The following is a 19,022-nucleotide window of genomic DNA, read 5'->3' as shown; positions in this document are numbered from 1 at the left end:
TCTCTGAAGACCAATGTAAAACCAGTGGTGGATATTGACAATCTTCAGACAGAAGTGTATACTCAGGAGGGAAGACAAAGTTACGCTGCACATGTTAAAGTACATATAACCAAATGTTGTCTTCTCCTCAAAGAACTTACTGGTAAACACAACGGTATCTAGCAGTTCATGGAGAAGGTTAAAGACACTGAGGCCAATCATGAGGTGATCACTCAACAGAAGTCTTCTGTTCTTGAAATAATCCTGAATATTCACCACAATAATGAAGATGTTCCCAGGTAATGGGATGATTAGAGTCACAATGATGACATATATTATGGGATTCTCTGTGATAATCATCTTCCTCTCTCTGTAGTTTAGACAAGTTTAGATATAGTCTTACGTTCCTCACACTATTATATGCAAACCACAAATGAACACAATGTAAGACACTGGTAGCAGCTGGCCCAGCAGGCACAGGAACACAACACAAATGGATTAGGAGAAAGTCAGGGCAGGCAGTGTACAAACAAGGCCCAGAAATGGGCAGAGGGTTGAGGAGGGCAACACAGGATCAGACGCCAGGAACAAGAAGGGGCTGTATTCAAAAGTTTATAGTTTAGGAACAAGATCAAGGAATAAACCAAGGACTAAAAACTAAGAATAAGATGAATCAGGAGAACAATAAAGCAGAACTGGACACACTACAAACCTTTACTATGGTCCTGAGGTATTGGGTATGCAGGTTGTATTGCCCCAGGTGAGTTCTGGGGACACAACTGCGAGAGGTGGCACCACCACCCTGTGGGATCACGTATGTCCTTTTATGTCTTCTATGAGAATATTTTTTTTTATTTATAGAGAAAAATTGATACACAGATCAGTACAAGCAAATCCCTATGAGATGAAAGACTCTGCCAAGATGGCATTTGCAAAAGACACAGATGAGTTATTTGCATGCGAACCAATGATATCCACGTGTGTGATGCCAGCCGTCACACAATCGGGATTCAGGCATGTTAACTGAGAAGTAGGATTTGACTACTGGTGCCACGTCTGCTTCATAAACAAGTGTAAATAAAAAAAAAAAATTGGAAAAAAAAATTTGTTGTCTGTCTTCAGGGTAGGTTAGCAGAAAGTTATGGTTCCAGAGTTATGGGACTGTAAGTTGAGCAACTTTGTGATTGAAGGTTTAATATGCAAAGGTTCAGCACTTAAACATGTTACAAATAATGTGGGCTAAAAAGTTGTATGTGAAAAGCAAAAAAGACGGTAAAATAAAAAAGGATACAATAAAGAAAGAAACAGAAGACTGGATTGCTGAAAGATCCAAATAGAAGAATCAACAAAAATCTGAATAGCTCTACAAAGCTGGGTTGTATCTGGTTGAGTTTGACTAGTATGAAAAACTGGTATGATCTCTTGAAGGGTCTTGCTGGACCTGCTCATGGCTAAACCTGTGTACAGGACATCATTCCTCAATATGTCATATCTACTCCCAGGAGACTCTGAAGCAGAAGACTAGACCAGCAAGTTTCTGAAAATTATTTAACCCACTTAGGGCTCATTCACATGGCCGTCTGCGGGGACGTACATGCGACCGCAAATTTGCGGCCGCATGTACGTCCCCATAGACGGCAATAGCGGAACGGCGCAGATACGGTGCCACACGTGGCTTTCGCAGGCCAAATCTCATGGTGCTTCTAAACACAGAAGTATCTGAGGTCCTTGCTCGTAATTTCATGGCTGTGTTGTTTATATCTATGACAGGGGTGGCTTTCAAGAATAAGCTTTATTATTCCCAGGCAGCGATCTCCATGACATTACACATGACGACAAAGCAAAAGGTCTTTGGAGAAGCCTTGGAGGCATCGATTAGCATTTCCCATCATCTTGGATATTGATAAGAGAATCTCAGGGAGTCTTTTGGTCTGGTAAAATGGCACCTCCTTTCAAATGAAGTGTACGAATAACTCATAACTATGCCCATTAGCCAAGACTTCTCATCCAGAATTTTAGCTTTCAAACCAGTCAAACACATGGTAAAATGTCAAACGCATGTGCTTATGCAATGTGTTTGAAAACACTTGTCACAATCAAATCTTTGATTCTGCACTTAAAAAATCTCAAACTCGGGGGATATAGAGTTGCAATAAAAGATTGTTCCTCAGGAACTGCTTACTAGGACACATCTACCATAACTAAATTGATGGTAGATGTCCTCTTAGCTTTTCAAATAGCCTACAGGTGCAAGACATTGGCATGGAACAGCTGGCAGGGTTAAAGGGGGGGGGGCAGCACACCAAAGAATAGCTAGCACACCCTAGAGAGGCCAGCGCACCCTAGAGGGGCCGGAACACCCTACAGAGGCCAACACACCCTAGATGGGCCAGCGCACCCTAGAGGGGTCAGCTCACCCTAGAGGGGCCAGCACACCATAAAGGGGCCAGAACACCCTACAGGAGCCAGGACACCCTAGAGGGGCCAACAGACCCTAGAGAGGCCAGTACACCCTAGGGGAGCCAGCACACCCTAGATGGGCCAGCACACCAAAGAACAGCCAGCACACCAAAGAACAGTCAGCACACCAAAGAAGAGCCTGCACACCCTAGCGGGCAGCACACCCTAGAGGCAGGACGAAAGTTTAAGTGACTACACAAGTCCTATTTCCAGCCAACCTAAGTGCTCATCCATGCAAAAAATTTTTGCAGACATGTGTTAGCTGTATTTTTCATAGCTAGCACACTTCCCCATTCACATTATATTGGTGGCTCATGCACATTGCTGTGGATTCTACGGGCACGTACAGAAGCTGACTGTTCAGGCTGTAAGAGATATGGCAGGTCCTATTATTTTTTTCTTTTAGTTTTACTTTCTGTCCCTTAAAGGTCAGAATAGACCTTTGGAAACTGTGGGGGATATTTATCATAGCTTGAGCCCTGAGGGTGCGGGTATGATGTGTCTACTAAGGAAGGGTGGGCACATGTGTTTCCAGCGTATGATGTATCTCCCCCTATATTGTTATAGTTATATACAGACACCGTAATAGCCTCTCACTAACGGCTTCCCGGCGATTATGTGTCTCTTTTGGAATGCCTGTGATGCTCCCATAAAAAAGAAAAAGTCGAGAAAAGTCGAAAAATCTGCGAAATTCAGGGGCAAACACCTACATTTCCTGGCCTTTTAGACATTATTATGGAATTTTGGGCCCTTAATGCACCACTTTTGGGTCATTACAGGCATGAAGGGGCTTGTTGTGTATAAAATGGGAGCTGTTATCTACTATAATGTTGAGGTGCCCTTTAAAGGAAACCTACCACATGAAATAGTAGGTGCAAGCTGTAAATACCAGGCACCCGCTCAGGGTGAGCTGGTGGCGGAGCTTATTTTTGTTAGTGTCATAAACCGCTGTATCATATAAAGACCGCAATACATCGGTTTATGACACCGGTGCTCGCTATTTGCAGCTTACACCTACTATTTCATGTGGTAGGGTTCCTTTAAATACGAGCTCCTGCCCTCCATTACAATGTCATGTTTTGCTTTACTATAACATCCGTTGAGTCCACGTGACTGTGCACGTGGTACCTGACAAAACTGATAAGGCCTTTATGTCAGTTGTGGTAATTTGCGACGTGCAAGCATCACTTGACATAAGGGCAGCCATGCTCGCCCTCGCCATAATGGAGTGATAGCACGGCCATATGATTTCAATGATTTACTTAATGTGATACGTTAAAAATGAAATACTGACAGGGAATTCAATATATATGGAAGTTTAATAAAGTTTTTTTTTTTGTTTTATAGCTACAACACATGAGTCATCAGACTGTATATAAATGTCGAAATCTAACACTTTCCACCAGAAGAACTGGCCGCCATTTTACTGTGGCATCCCGCCTCCTGGCAGGGGCGGCGTCACGTGATCCGCCTGCCGCGGTTTCCCGCCTCCTGGCCGGGGGCGGGGTCACATGACGCGGCTGTCCCGCGGAGAAGAAGCGGAAGGAAGGAGGGAAGGAGCTCCGCGTCCGCCATCTTACCTGTACCGCGTCACCCCCGAGTATAGCGCCGCCTGCAGTGTGAGGCACATAACCACACGTCCTCGGCTGTCTGAGAGGAAGCCTGTGTTAGTATTGCTGAGCAGCCATGTATGTGATGGTGGAGCCACATTAACCTCTCCAGGCTCTTGTATGTGGAGAGTCCGGGGCCGGGATGTGTCATATATACATTACACAAATAAAATGCATAATGAACAGGGGAATTACCTCATGAATAAAACATGTGTATGGGATTATCCATGCTGGGATGCAATTAGAGAAAAACTACAAAAAAAAACCTAATCAAAATCCATTCATATAAACCAGGGACACCGAGTCCGAGATCCAGGCCCCATGACTGGTAATCTTCTTTTACAATTATGCTAATGAGTAAAAACAGCTCTGGTGGTGTTACCAGAGATCCGCAGTGGAAGGGGTGCTCTTATGGCTGTTCATGCTCAGTGTAACAGCCTGTGAAGCTATAACACAGAAGGGTTCTGGTAAACCCCCAGGAACTCTTCAATCGTATAATTATAAATGTTGACAAAGCGCTACGTGTGGCACCAGCCTTAGGCCCTGTGTCTGTCAGTCAGCTGCTTCTAAAGCTAGTAGGATCTCGTCATGTATCAGCAGTGGTCTGGACTCTCGGGATAGGGATGTAATATTATTACTACATATTAAGGCATTGGTTCACCCGGAATATGCCAACCAGTTTTGGGCACCGGTCCATAAAAAGGAGCTGGAGAGGGTACAACAAAGAGCTACAAAAATGATAAGGGGTATGGAGGGTCTCAGTTATGAGGAAAGATTAAAACAACTAGATTTATTTAGTCTGGAAAAGGGTCACTGTCACTGGGTTTAACTCCTTAACGCTCTGCGCCGTAGCTCTACGGCGCAGAGGTATAAGGGATGTATGAAGAGGGCTCACGGGCTGAGTCCTCTTCATACAGAGGTGGGGGTTTTTGCATTTTGCACAAAACCCCCACCGCTAATAACCGCGGTCGGTGCTAGCACCGATCGCGGCTATTAACCCCCTAAACGCCGCCGGCAAAGTCGCCGGCGGCGTTTAAAAGACGGCGGCGCGCGGGCGCCGCCATCTTTTTTTCGATCGCCACGCCCCCGAACGTCATGGGTCTTCTTTTGACACGAGGCTACATGGTTTATGCAGGTTCGTTACAATGAGCCAGTGGCTCATTGTAATGTATAACCTGCAAAAATGCCATATATTGCAATACTGTAGTATTGCAGTATATGGTAGGAGCGATCTGACCATCTAGGGTTAATGTACCCTAGATGGTCTAAAAGATAGTGAAAAAAAAAAGAAAAAAAAAAGTTTAAAAAATAAAAAAAATTAATAAAATATTAAAAGTTCAAATCACCCCCCTTTCCCTAGAACGGATATAAAACATAACAAACAGTAAAAATCACAGACATATTAGGTATCGCCGCGTCCCAAAATGCCCGATCTATCAAAATATAAAAACGGTTACGGCCGGCGGTGACCTCCGAGGCGGGAAATGGCGCCCAAATGTCCGAAATGTGACCTTTACACCTTTTTACATAACATAAAAAATGATCAAAATGTCGCACAGACCTCAAAATGATAGCAATGAAAACGTCGCCTCATTTCGCAAAAAATGACCCCTCACACATCTCCGTGCGCCAAAGTATGAAAAAGTTATTAGCGTCAGAAGATGGCAAAAAATTTTTTTTCTTTTTTGTACACATTCGTTTAATTTTTGAAAATGTATTAAAACACAATAAAACCTATATAAATTTGGTATCACCGCGATCGCACCGAACCAAAGAATAAAGTAGGCGTGTTATTTGGAGCGAAGAGTGAAAGTCGTAAAAACTGAGCCCACAAGAACGGGACGCACGTGCGGTTTTTTTTCAATTTTTCCACATTTGGAATTTTTTTTCAGCTTCGCAGTACACGGCATGTTAAAATAAATAACATTACGGGAAAGTAAAATTTGTTACGCACAAAATAAGCCCTCACACAGGTCTGTACACGGAAAAATGAAAAAGTTATGGATTTTTGAAGTTGGAGAGCGAGAAATGAGGCGAAAAACCCTCCGTCCTTAAGGGGTTAAAGAGGACCTGTCACTCAAATTTCCGGCACTAGGAGCTGCTTACTAAAGTAAGCAGCTCCTAGTGCTTGATCAAACGCCGCAGTGTTATAGTGATAGCGTTACCGGAAACCTCCGGTAACGCTATCAAACACTGCGGTGGGGTACAGTGTAATCATCGGACAGCTTGCAAAGCTGCCCGACGTATTCATGAGGGGGCGGTCCGAGGCGATGCCTCTTCCCCGGACCGCCCCGCTCGCTCCATAGGCCGGCATTGCCTGCTGCGTGCTAGGCGGCAGTCACAGCCCCTAGCCACGCCCCAACCCCGCCCCCTCATGAATACATCAGACAGCTTTGCGACCTGTCCGACAATTACATCCTACCCCGCCGCAGTGTTTGATAGCGTTACCGGAGGTTTCCGGTAACGATATCACTCTAACACTGCGGCGTTTGATCAAGCACTAGGAGCTGCTTACTTTAGTAAGCAGCTCCTAGTGCCGATAAATTGGGTGACAGGTCCTCTTTAATCACCACAGGCTTCATTACTGTAAGATCTGTGAATCTATGGAATAGCTGAGCTCAGGAGCAGGGCACAGCAGGGAGAGGAGAGAGTTCAGGGGCAGGGCACAGCAGGGAGAGGAAAGAGCTCAGCAGCAGGGAGAGGAGAGAGCTCAGGAGCAGGGCACAGCAGGGAGAGGGGAGAGCTCAGGAGCACAGCAGGGAGAGGAGAGAGCTCGGGCAGGGCACAGCAGGGAGAGGAAAGAGCTCAGCAGCAGGCAGAGGAGAGAGCTCAGGAGCAGGCAGAGGAGAGAGCTCAGGAGCAGGGAGAGGGGAGAGCTCAGGAGCAGGGCACAGCAGGCAGAGGAGAGAGCTCAGGAGCAGGGCACAGCAGGGAGAGGGGAGAGCTCAGGAGCATAGCACAGCAGGGAGAGGAGAGAGCTCAGGGGCAGGGCACAGCAGGGAGAGGAAAGAGCTCAGCAGCAGGCAGAGGAGAGAGCTCAGGAGCATAGCACAGCAGGGAGAGGAGAGAGCTCAGGGGCAGGGCACAGCAGGGAGAGGAAAGAGCTCAGCAGCAGGCAGAGGAGAGAGCTCAGGAGCAGGGCACAGCAGGGAGAGGGGAGAGCTCAGGAGCAGGGCACAGCAGGGAGAGGAGAGAGCTCAGGAGCATAGCACAGCAGGGAGAGGAGAGAGCTTCAAGAAGGACACTGATTCTTCTTACATCAGAATAACATTGTTGGTTATGTTATAATATAGATTAATACAAAAGACAGAAGTTCCTATTCTGCCCAATGTACACCACCAATAGTAGCTTAGTATTAACAAAAAGGGGAATATTATGTTAATACTGTTGTAATATAGAATAATCTAGAATATAATGAATGTTATAATGTAGAATTGTGTTCCCTCAGCCACTTTCCTTCAATGGTTGATGGACATATGTCTATTTTATGTAAAAAAATATCACAACTTCCATGTGGAAAAAATAGTCCATCGTCTACATTTCTGTAGCCAAATAACATTGACTTACCTGCTGCTGTATTACACAGGAAGGTGTCCCATCCATATGCTGTATAAAGAAACCCTGCTGCACAGCATGATCCCCCCTCTTCTGTACCTGGATGTATGTTATACCTGCAGACTCTAAGCTCCCTCTCTAGTTGTACTACAAGCACATTATATTATAGATCCCCAAACACATTGATATTTCTATTGATGCTGGAACAGTCGGGTAACATATAATTACTAAGCTGATGTATTGTATTACAGGTTGTCAGCTACAATTCATGATGGCGACAGCACAGATGCACCGAAGCTCCGTGGTAAGTCACATCAACCAAATCAGATTCTATATATGAATATCACTTCTTAACGCCTAAATCCTCTTGACTTGGCTCCCTTTAAGTATGCTTATGTTACTCTTGTGGTCTTCAGGTTGTCCCTTAGGAAACACGGAGGTTGGGTTAGAGGAGCCACAGAGGAACTGGGTTCTGAAAAGTAAAACTCCCTATGTACACAATGTTGTACTGGGGTTCCTTTGGATATATATTAGCATCTACATTTGGGTTTTTTTAAAACTGTTTCTTTGGAGTACAGTATCAGGACAGGTCCTGGGCCCAACAGAGGATCTTCTGGTGGCCGGCTCTGACACTGTATGTATGGATTCCAGGGATCAGCTTTTCTCATCTCACATACTTCATGATGAAGGGGTTGCCACTCGTATAATACAGAAATGATGGGGGAGTAATTCACTGAGTTGCTGGTGCCATGGTGAGGCTACAGTTCTTAGTATAGTATAGTATATACACAGAGCACTTGTATGTCTGCAGGCACTGCAAGTCCAAAGAGAAGCCTTATTCACAGACCGCAGTGCTGGGACTGGTGCATGGTCCTCACAAGCTTTTATTTTTCTTCCTCTATAGAGTGCGGTGACATTACCTAACCGCATCACTACAGAGCAGCAATCTCTGGTCCTTGTCAAGAGGCTCCTCGCCATCTCCGTGTCATGCATCACTTACCTGAGAGGATTATTCCCGGAATATGCTTATGGGACAAGATACCTGGAAGGTAACATCTGTTACTCTCTGTTTTCTAAGATTGTTCAGTATATTACAGCTTAAAGAAATCCACCATTAAAGTACATCATGATAAACCAGGGACATTACTCATAGACCCAGGCACCGTGACTGTGGTAATCTTATATTTGTTATCTATGGCCTCCTTCCTTCTGAAATCAACTTTTAAAATTATGCTAATGAGGCAAAAGTACGCTGGGGGCCATACCAGACCCCCTCAGTGCTGGAGCTTCACAGGCTGTTACACTGTCTCCCCCTCTGCTCCATCGGCACTTCCCCCCTCCATTTGCCTGATGTAATCTCACTGCAGCACAGGGTGTTTCATCACACAGTGGGAGAGGGAAGTGCTCCTGCACACTAGAACAGCCTGTAAAGCTGCAGCACAGGGGGGTTCTCGTAACACCCCTAGGAGTCCTTTAGGTTAATTAGCATAATCATTATAATTTTAGAAGGAAAGAGGCCATGGATAATAAATACATTGCTCAACAAAATAAAGGGAACACTCAAAGGACACATCCTAGATCTGCATGAATGAAATATTCTCATTGAATACATTTTTCTGTACAAAGTTGAATGTGCTGGCCAGAAAATCACCAAAAAATCATAATGGAATTCAAATGTATTAACCAATGGAGGCCTGGATTTGGAGTCACCCACAAATCTAAAGTGGAAAACACACTAGGGCTGATCCATCTTTGATGAAATTTCCGTAAAACAAGAAGAAACGTTGAGGCTCAGTAGTGTGTGTGGCCTCCACGTGCCTGTATGACTTCCCTGCAACACCTTTGCATGCTGCTGCTGAGGCTCTGTATAGTGTGTGGCCTCCACGTGCCTGTATGACCTCCCTACAACACCTTGGCAACCCGGACAAGTGGGTCATGTAGTGCAGCTCATCTAGGATGGCACATCAATGTGAGCTGTGGCCAGGAGGCTTGCTGTGTCTGTCAGCCTATTGTCTAGAGGCTGGAAGCACTACCAGGAGACAGGTCGGTACACCAGGAGCCGTGGAGGGGGCTGTATGAGGGCAATAACCCAGCGGCAGAGCCACTATCTCCACCTTTGTGCAAGGAGGAACATGAGGACCATTGCCAGAACCCTGCAAAATGACCTCTAGCAGCCACAAATGTGCAATTGTCTGCACAAACGGGCAGAAACCGACTCCATGAGGATGGAGTGAGGGCCCGATGTCCACAGATAGGGGTTGTGCATCCATGCAGGATGCTTGGCATTTGCCAGAGAACACCAGGATTGGCTAATTCACCACTGGTGCCCTGTGCTCTTCACAGATCAAAGCAGGTTCACACTGAGCACATGTGACAGACATGACGGAGTCTGGAGAGGCCGTGGAGAACAATCTTCTGCCTGCAACATCCTTCAGCATGACTGGTTTGGCAGTGGGTCAGTAATGGTGTGGGGGCCGCACAGCCCTCCATGTGCTCCCCAGAGGTCGCCTGACTGCCATTAGGTACTGAGATGAGATCTTCAGACCCCTTGTGAGACCATATGCTGGTGTGGTTGGCCCTGAGTTCCTCCTAATGCAGGACAATGCTAGACTTCATGTGGCTGAAGTGTGTCAGCAGTCCCTGCAGGATGAAGGCATTGAAGCTATGGACCGGCCGCTCGTTCCCCAGACCTGAATCTGATTGAGCACATCTGGGACATCATGTCTCGCTGCATCCACCAACCTCACATTGCACCACAGACTGTCCAGTAGTTGGCAGATGCTTTAGTCCAGGTCTGGGAGGAGATCCCTCAGGAGACTATCCAAAACCTCATCAGCAGCATGCTGAGGTATTGTAGGAAGGTCATACAGGCACGTGGAGGCCACACACATTACTAAGCCTCATCAGGAGCATGCCGAGGTGTTATAGGGAGGTCATACAGGCACGTGGAGGCCACACACATTACTGAGCCTCATCAGGAGCATGCCGAGGTGTTATAGGGAGGTCATACAGGCACGTGGAGGCCACACACACTACTGAGCCTCATCAGGAGCATGCCGAGGCATTGTAGGAAGGTCATACAGGCATGTGGAGGCCACACACATTACTGAGCCTAATCAGGAGCATGCCGAGGCATTGTAGGAAGGTCATACAGGCATGTGGAGGCCACACACATTACTAAGCCTCATCAGTAGCATGTACAGGTGCTGTAGGGAGATCATACAGGTATGTGGAGGCCACACACATTACTGAGCCTAATCAGGAACATGCCGAGGTGTTGTAGGGAGGTCATACAGGCACGTGGAGGCCACACACATTACTGAGCCTCATCAGGAGCATGCCGAGGCGTTGTAGGGAGGTCATACAGGCATGTGGAGGCCACACACATTATTGAGCCTCATCAGGAGCATGCCGAGGCGTTGTAGGGAGGTCATACAGGCACGTGGAGGCCACACACATTACTGAGCCTAATCAGGAGCATACCAAGGTGTTGTAGGGAGGTCATACAGGCACATGGAGGCCACACACACTACTGAGCCTAATCAGGAGCATGCCGAGGCATTGTAGGGAGGTTATACAGGCACGTGGAGGCCACACACATTACTGAGCCTAATCAGGAGCATGCTGAGGTGTTTTAGGGAGGTCATACAGGCACGTGGAGGCCACACACATTACTGAGCCTAATCAGGAGCATGCTGAGGTGTTGTAGGGAGGTCATACAGGCACATGGAGGCCACACACAATCATCAGCAGCATGCCGAGGTGTTGTAGGGAGGTCATACAGGCACATGGAGGCCACACACAATACTGAGCCTCATTTTGACTTGTTTTACGGACATTACATCAAAGTTGGATCAGCCTGTAGTGTGTTTTTTTTTCACTTTAATTTTATGGGTGACTCCAAATCCAGGTCTCCATTGGTTAATACATTTTGTTTCCATTGATGATTTTTTGGTGATTTTGTTGTCAGCACATTGAACTTTGTACAGAACAAAGTATCCTATAAGAATATTTCATGCATTCAGATCTAGCACAATCCCTTTATTTTTTTTAAGTAGTGTATCCTAAGATTACCCCTCCCCATGGAGATGCATGGCGCACAGCCGTGCATACGGGGAAAGATAGGACATGTCCTATCTTTTCCCCATGTAGTTGAGTATAATTCCAATCTCCTATCCGGCCCAGCATATCCCGACTTCACCCCAGCCTTGTGGGAGAGTTATCCCATAAAAACCCACACCACAAACACACACACACCAGCTCCATCCGTCTGTACTGATGTACTCTCCCACCTGATGCCTTACTCATCTATACCTAACCCCACCCACTACTCATTGGTAATTTACCTTACTATGTTTTCACCAATTTACTCTCATTGTAGGATGACTGCATTTTGAAAGACTGAACTTTGGTCGCTGTGCTATATGTCTGTAGTCTACAAATATTTCCTATTTTAGATGCATTTCTACTTTTCGGCCACTAAATGGCGACATTGTTCCTCGGATGTTGTACCATTTGTTCTGTATTTCTATTAGCTGAACCCTTGATACCACTATGCACAATGGCTCATACATTCTTTTGTGTCAATATACTATGTCAGTGATGGCGATACTTTTAGCGACCGAGTGCCCAAACTGCAACCCCAAACCCTCATTTATCGCGAGGTGCCAACCAAAAATTAAACAGTAACTTATTGCTGCCTGTTCTTCAACAATGTTCAATCATAATGGCCTCCTGAGGACACCAACACAGTAGAAAGAAGGAGGGAAAATTTGCATCATTGTAGCTTCTTCTCAGTGTCCCTCTGTACAAAGAGAATCATGGGGCCTGCAGGAGGTCCTCCAAAGATAATTAGGCCCTGTCTATACATTCTCCCTCTTCCTACATTCCCAAGTAGCCAAGTAAGTCACTTTAAAATATCATTGAAAGCAGCATTTTTGCTTCCAAGTTGCTTGGAACTGCAGGAAAATTCTGTCTGGTGTGCTGGGTCAATGACCCGTGCCATAGGTTCGCCACCACTGTATTATGTTATCACTGGACGCAATTCTGTACCAAGTGATATAATAATCTCTGCACTTTTCTATTTTTCTTGGCCATTTCAGCACTTGACAGAGGTCGCTTGTGCCAAAATGTTACACAATGGTGGAAAATGCGTGTTTGCTTGAATGTAAAAAAATTATTGTTGTACAATTAAAGGAGTGCTTGGACTTTACTTGACATAGTATATTAGAATGGGTCTCCGAGCCCATATAGCACCTACAAACTTGATATGTGGCTGCACAACTCTATGATTAACTTTACTGCAGTGTTATTACCTGTGCTTCAGGTTCACTGTAACACAAATACACTACACTACAACTAACAGGCTACTCAATACAAACTGTAAAATATGATGTATGTAGTATAGGATCTTTCCCTGTATAGTGGAGTTACTGATACAAGTAATTTTTTTATAAGCAGCGTTGTTTTCAGAAAATAAAATTAAATAGTTTATCTTTTAAGGTTAGGAGATGACTTTTCTCTTACTTTCTCCCTTGTTTTGGAAGATATATGTGTGAAGATCCTGAGAGAAGATAAAAGCTGCCCCGGCTCCACTCAGCTGGTGAAATGGTAGGACATGTTTATCCCCAAACAGGAAGATTATGAGCGGCACTATCCCTACACCGCTCCACGCCGTAGGCTGGCGGCACACGTGGCGTTTTGAACCTGTTTTTGGGCCTTTAAAGTTTCTTGAAAACGCATCAGTTTTTGACCGTTTTTACCAATTATCTTAATTAAAACGGGTCAAAAACTGATGCATTTTCCAAAAACATATTTTTAATGCATGCGTTTTTTAACGGACTGCTTAACCCCTTCCCGACATTTGACGTAATAGTACTGCATGGCGGGAGGTGCGTTCCCGCAAAATGCAGTATTATTACGTCAAGCTTCTGGCCCCGGCTCCTGAACGGAGCCGGGGCCAGAAGCTGCGGGTGTCAGCTACATATTATAGCCGACACCTGCCTCTAACACCCGCAATCGGAGATTTCTCCGATCGCGGGTGTTAACCCCTAACACGCCGCGGTCGGCGTTTAAAGTTTAGTAAAGGTGAATCGGACCCCCCCGCGGCGCTTACCGGGGGGGTCCGCTGCTCCGATCGCAGCCCCGGGACTGCCGGTGCCCGGGGCTGCGCGATCTTCATCCGGAAGCCGGGTCCCTGCCTTCTGTATTGCACTGTGTAACCTGTAAAAGAGCTTGAACAAGTGATCAGAAGATCACTTGTTCAAACTAAGATGTCATTAACTGTAAAAGAAGTAAAAAAAATAAAGGTTTTTTTAAAATAAAAATCAATAATAAAAGAAAGTGAAAGTCCCCCCAAACACCACATTTCAAGTAATAAAGTATAAAAAACACTAAATCACAAAAAAAAACCACTTATTTGGTATCGCTGCGTCCGTAACAATCTGTACAATAAATCCTAATCATAATTGGACCCTCTAGGTGAACGTGGTAAAAAAAAAACCCCAAAAACTTGCCAAAAATTACAACTTTTTATCAAATTGCTTTACAAAAAATGTTCTAAAAAGTTGAAAAGAACAACTTGTCACGCAAAAAATAAGCTTACAACCAGCTCCGTCAACCAAAAAATACTTTAGTTATGGTGCTATAAAAATGGCAATACTAAAACAAATGCAAATTTTTCTATTCTAGTTTTCCTTCAATAAAATTGGACAAATATAAACAAAACTATATAAATGAGGTATCACCGTAATCGTAGTGATCCGTAGAATAAAGATAATATATTATTGTTATGCTACAGTGAACACCCCCCCCCCCCAAAAATGCTAAAAATCCAAAACAAGAATTGATGATTTTATTTTCCTCCACATGTAAAAAGTTAATAAAATTGCTTCAATAAGCTAAAAACCCACTAAAATGAAGGGTTTTTTTACAGTGCATCTCATCTCGCAAAAAATAAGCCCTTATGTGTCTAAATTGCTTAAAAAATAAAGATTGTATAGCCTATTCCCAACGCACGTTGTTATAGAACGGTGCGGTGGGTAGTGACTTGCCAACACGTTTCAGACACAGTGATCGGGGCAAGATGGCGGCTGTTCCTGACGGCCATCCACCCTGCCCCATGGAACAGAAGGGTTACGTCCCCCCCACATGATCACTGCTACTGGCTCATCAATTCAGACGAGCCAATAGCAGCGAATTTACTTATGAAGTCCGTAATACCGGTCACCATGTCTGTAGACACGGTGATCGGGGCAGGGTGGCGGCTGTTCCTGACAGCCACCAATTTTGCCTTGCGGTCCAGAAGGGTTTTGCTGCCCCCCTCTGTCCATGTTTGCCGCTATTGGCTGGTCGATTTGGTCCAGCCAAAAGCAGCAATATTCGTCACAATGGGCATCGCTAGGGTGAATAAGAGCAACACTTGGCGATAATTCCCTACTAAAACGAAGATATGGTACAAAAGCGCCGGCCGTGCACATTGTACAGATGATGCTGTACAACTCCTACGAGCTGTTCCAATGTGCAGGTCCTGCCGTATCATTTCTCCGTTTTCAAGAGGAAGATATTAGGAAACTAATATTGGGACAAGAAGGACGGGGCCCCAGTACCTCTGGTTTAGATGTTCCCGTGTTTTGCCAGGACAGCATTTTCCCGGTGAATTCTGCTGCTTCTAAAGGTAGAGTCTGTTCCAAAAGAGAAGTTAGGATGGACACTACATACTACTAAGAGACCTGCGACAACTCCAGAGTGACAAAAGTTTAGTTGGTCCCTTGGTATATTCCACCTCCTTATACACAACACATTCACAATTCACGCCCAACCAGTTGTGAATTAATTTCGGTAAAATTAATAATTGTAACAACTGTTATGTCCCGTTGCTCCCTATACCCCTCCATTATTTCATAACGGGCGCCACATAACGGGCACTGAACTTTCCAGAAATAATTGCAATTTCCATCTTGGACTCCATTGCACATCATATTTGGAAACCACCTATATGTTCAAAATGCTCATGGTGTATTACACTACACCACATATTACACCATGCTAAATTCCGCAAGGGGTGTAAATTCAACAATTAGGGTCACTTTTTGGGTTTTCCTCTGTTTTGGTACCACTACGGCTCTCCAAATGTATCCTGACACATGTGAAGGATTTCTGTCAAATTTGGCCTCTAAAAGACAAACATCCCTCTTTTCCTCTACTGTGCGCCCATAAAGCATTTTATATGCACATGTGGGGTACTTCTACACTCGGGAGAAATAGTTTTACACCTTTTTTGGGGTTATTTAATATATTATCCCTTGTGGCTTACAAAAATTAGGGGTAAAGTGACATTTATAGGAAAATTTTCACCTTTTTAATGTTTAGGGCCTAATTGGATCATTCACCTGTAGGGGCAAATACATATATTTCACATTGTGAAATTCTCTAAGGGGTGTGCATTCAAAAATTAGGGTCACTTTTCGGATTCTTATCTGTTTTATACCACTAGGGTTCTCCAAATGCATGTCAAACATTTCTGTCAAATTTGGCTTCTAAAAGGCAAACATCCCCCTTTCCTTTTACTGTGCGCCCATACAACATTTTATATACACATGTGGGGTACTTCTACACTCCAGAGAAATAGGTTTACACATTTTGGGGGGTTATTACATTTTTTTATCCCTGGTGGCTATATAAAATTAGGAGTAAAATGACCTTTATAAGAAAATGTTCACCTTTTATCTATTTAAGTCCTAATTAAATCAAACACCTTTACGGACAAATACACATATTACACCTTGCTAAATTCTCTAAGGGGTGTGCTTTCAAAATGGTGACACTTGTTGGGGTTCCCCTCTGTTTTGGTACCACTACGGCTCTCTAAATGCATCCTGACACATGTAAAGGATGCATGTCAAACTTGGCTTCTAAAAGTCCAACACCCCTCTTTCCCTTCTGAGCTTCACTGCGTACCCATACAACATTTTATTTGCATGTGTGGGGCAATTTTATGCTTGGGAGAAATGCTAGTACACATTTTTTGGGGTTGTTTCATCTTTAATGCCTTATGGGATACAAAAATTAGCCGTAAAAGTGACTTTTTTGGGAAAATGTTCATCTTTTTTCCTTTTAGGGACCTATTTGAAGCAAACACCTGTAGGGGAAAATACAAATATTACACCTTGCTAAATTCTCCAAAGGGTGCACTTTCCAAAATGGTGACATTTGTTGGGGTTCCCCTCTGTTTTGGTACCACTAGGGCTCTCCAAATGCATCCTGACACATGTAAAGGATGATTGTCAAATCTTGCTTCTAAAAGACCAAAGCCCCTCTTTCCCTTCTGAGCCCTACTGTGTACCCATACAACACTTTATATGCAAAAGTGGTGCAGTTCTGTGCTTAGGAGAAATAGTTTTACACATTTATGGGGTTGTTTCATCTTTTATCCCTTGTGGCTTCCAAAAATTTGGGGTAAAAGTGACTTTTTTGAGAAAATTTTCACCTTTTTCCTTTTTGGGGCCTAATTGAATCAAACACCTGTGGGGGCAAATACACAAATTACACCTTGCTAAACTCTCCAAGGGGTGTACTTTCCAAAATGGTGTCTCATGTTGGGGCTTTCCTCTGTTTTGGTACCATTAGGGCTCTCCAAATGCATCCTGTCACATGAAAACTTTTTCAGCCATATTTGCCCTCCAAAAACGAAACAACGCTCTTTCCATTCCAAGTGCCCCCCTGTGCCCGTACAGCAGGGTACAGTGACAAAATGGGTATTGGCATGCTCAGGAGGAATTGCCCTCACCATTGTAAAATGCATTTTCCTTTTTAACCCATTGTGAAGGTGAAAATTTTAGTGTTCAATGAATCTATAGTACGATAAAATTAAATTTCTGTAATTTCACTTTCATTTATCTTTCACCCTCATGAAACGTTCATAGGGTTAACAAAATTCCCAAAGGTTGTTTTGAATATTTTGAGGGGTGTAGTTTCTAAAATGGTGTCATTTGTGGGGGGTTTCTGTCATGTAGGCCTTATAAAGTCACTTCTAACTAAATTGACCCTCCAAAAGTAGGTTTTGATGATTTTCGTGAAAATCTGAAAAATTGCACCTAAAGTTATAAGCCTCCTAACATCCTAAAAAAAGGAAAAGATGTTTGAAAAATGATGCCAAGTTAAAGTAGACATACGGAAAATGTTAGTTATCAAGTTATTTTAGTGATATGACCAACTTTCCAAAAAGTAGAAAATTTTGAATTTGGAAAACATAGTTTTTTTCAAAATTTTTGCCAAATTTCCATTTATTTCATAAATAAATACTAAACATATTGATTAAATTTCTCAACCAACATAAAGTACAATGTGTCACGAAAAAACAATCTCAAAATCATCTGGATATGTTAAAGCGTTCCAAAGTTATAACCATTTATAGTGACACAGGGCAGATTTGAAAAAATGGGCCGTGTCAGGAAGGTGAAAAGTGGCTTCAGCGTTAAGGGGTTAAAAACGGCCCAAAAACAGGTTCAAAATGCCACGTGTGCCACCGGCCTTAGACAAACAAGGTGCTTAAGGGGATCGCAAGCTGGAGCAGACAGTTAAAGCAAAGAACAGTGGCGCTCTGACGTTATAGATAAAGTCCAATTTGTTTACTGAATAATAAGCACTCACTAATAAACTCCAATCTTCTTTATTATGTTTCTTAAAACCACATAGGCAAGCGCACACACTATGGGAGCAGGGGTCAAACGGGATGAGCGACAGCCGTTTCACGCTGTAGATGCCCTTTATCAAGCTCCTTGAGTGCAAAACGGCTGTCGCTTGTCCCGTTTTGCCCCTGCTCTCATCCTGTGTGCTGGCCTATGTGGTTTTAAGATACATAATAAAGAAGATTAGAGACATGTATATCCATATCAGATACAATGGTTCAATGTATCCGGGAGCCAAAATGAAAATACCTTTGCAACACTATAGTCACATAACATGTACATTACTGTGTGCATTCATCATGTGCTTAGCAAGAGATCTCTGAGTACAGATCAAACATATGCAGAGGGCCTTGTAGATGTGATAGATAGTATATGAATGTAGGGCAGTGCTCTCTTATTCAGGAGGCCACTGTATGTTATATATATATACATATATTTGGAGGACAGGAGCTGAGAGGGTCCTTTTGGCTTCCGCCAGACTGGTAAATATTAGTTCACAACATACACACACACAAGGCACCAAATGATACTGTATAGAAGTCGATGTTAATTTTCTACACAAAATGTTCTGCATATTTCTCTTTTAAATATGCAGTGTAAGTTTTCATAAAAATATGTACAGAAGAAGCCTAATTTATTTACTCTCAATAAAATGACATCTTATGTTGCAGGATGTTGGGCTGTTATGATGCATTACAAAGAAAGTATGTAAGTATTGATAGTTGTCTAT

The 19,022-nt window shown here is 43.9% G+C and overlaps 1 protein-coding gene across 6 annotated transcripts in view; it reads left to right on the top strand.

Annotated features, from left to right (window-relative positions):
• Positions 1–3,934: 3,934 nt before the first annotated feature.
• Positions 3,935–19,022, top strand: part of HORMAD1 (HORMA domain containing 1) — a 37,436-nt gene continuing 22,348 nt past the window's right edge. For 3 of the 6 annotated variants that reach the window (XM_072115118.1, XM_072115117.1, XM_072115114.1), the window contains exons 1-5: positions 3,936–4,105; positions 7,856–7,908; positions 8,509–8,653; positions 13,151–13,214; positions 18,964–19,000. In XM_072115118.1, the coding sequence (XP_071971219.1) occupies positions 7,873–7,908; positions 8,509–8,653; positions 13,151–13,214; positions 18,964–19,000 (282 nt within the window). In that variant the 5' untranslated portion in view covers positions 3,936–4,105; positions 7,856–7,872. Of the gene's footprint in view, positions 4,128–7,855; positions 7,909–8,508; positions 8,654–13,150; positions 13,215–18,963; positions 19,001–19,022 lie in introns of all 6 variants that reach the window. The other 3 variants (XM_072115119.1, XM_072115115.1, XM_072115116.1) reach the window with 3 other exon arrangements.

Source organism: Engystomops pustulosus, chromosome 7, assembly GCF_040894005.1.
Source record: "Engystomops pustulosus chromosome 7, aEngPut4.maternal, whole genome shotgun sequence".
NCBI lineage: Eukaryota > Metazoa > Chordata > Amphibia > Anura > Leptodactylidae > Engystomops > Engystomops pustulosus.
This window is presented reverse-complemented; position numbering and strand designations above follow the sequence as displayed.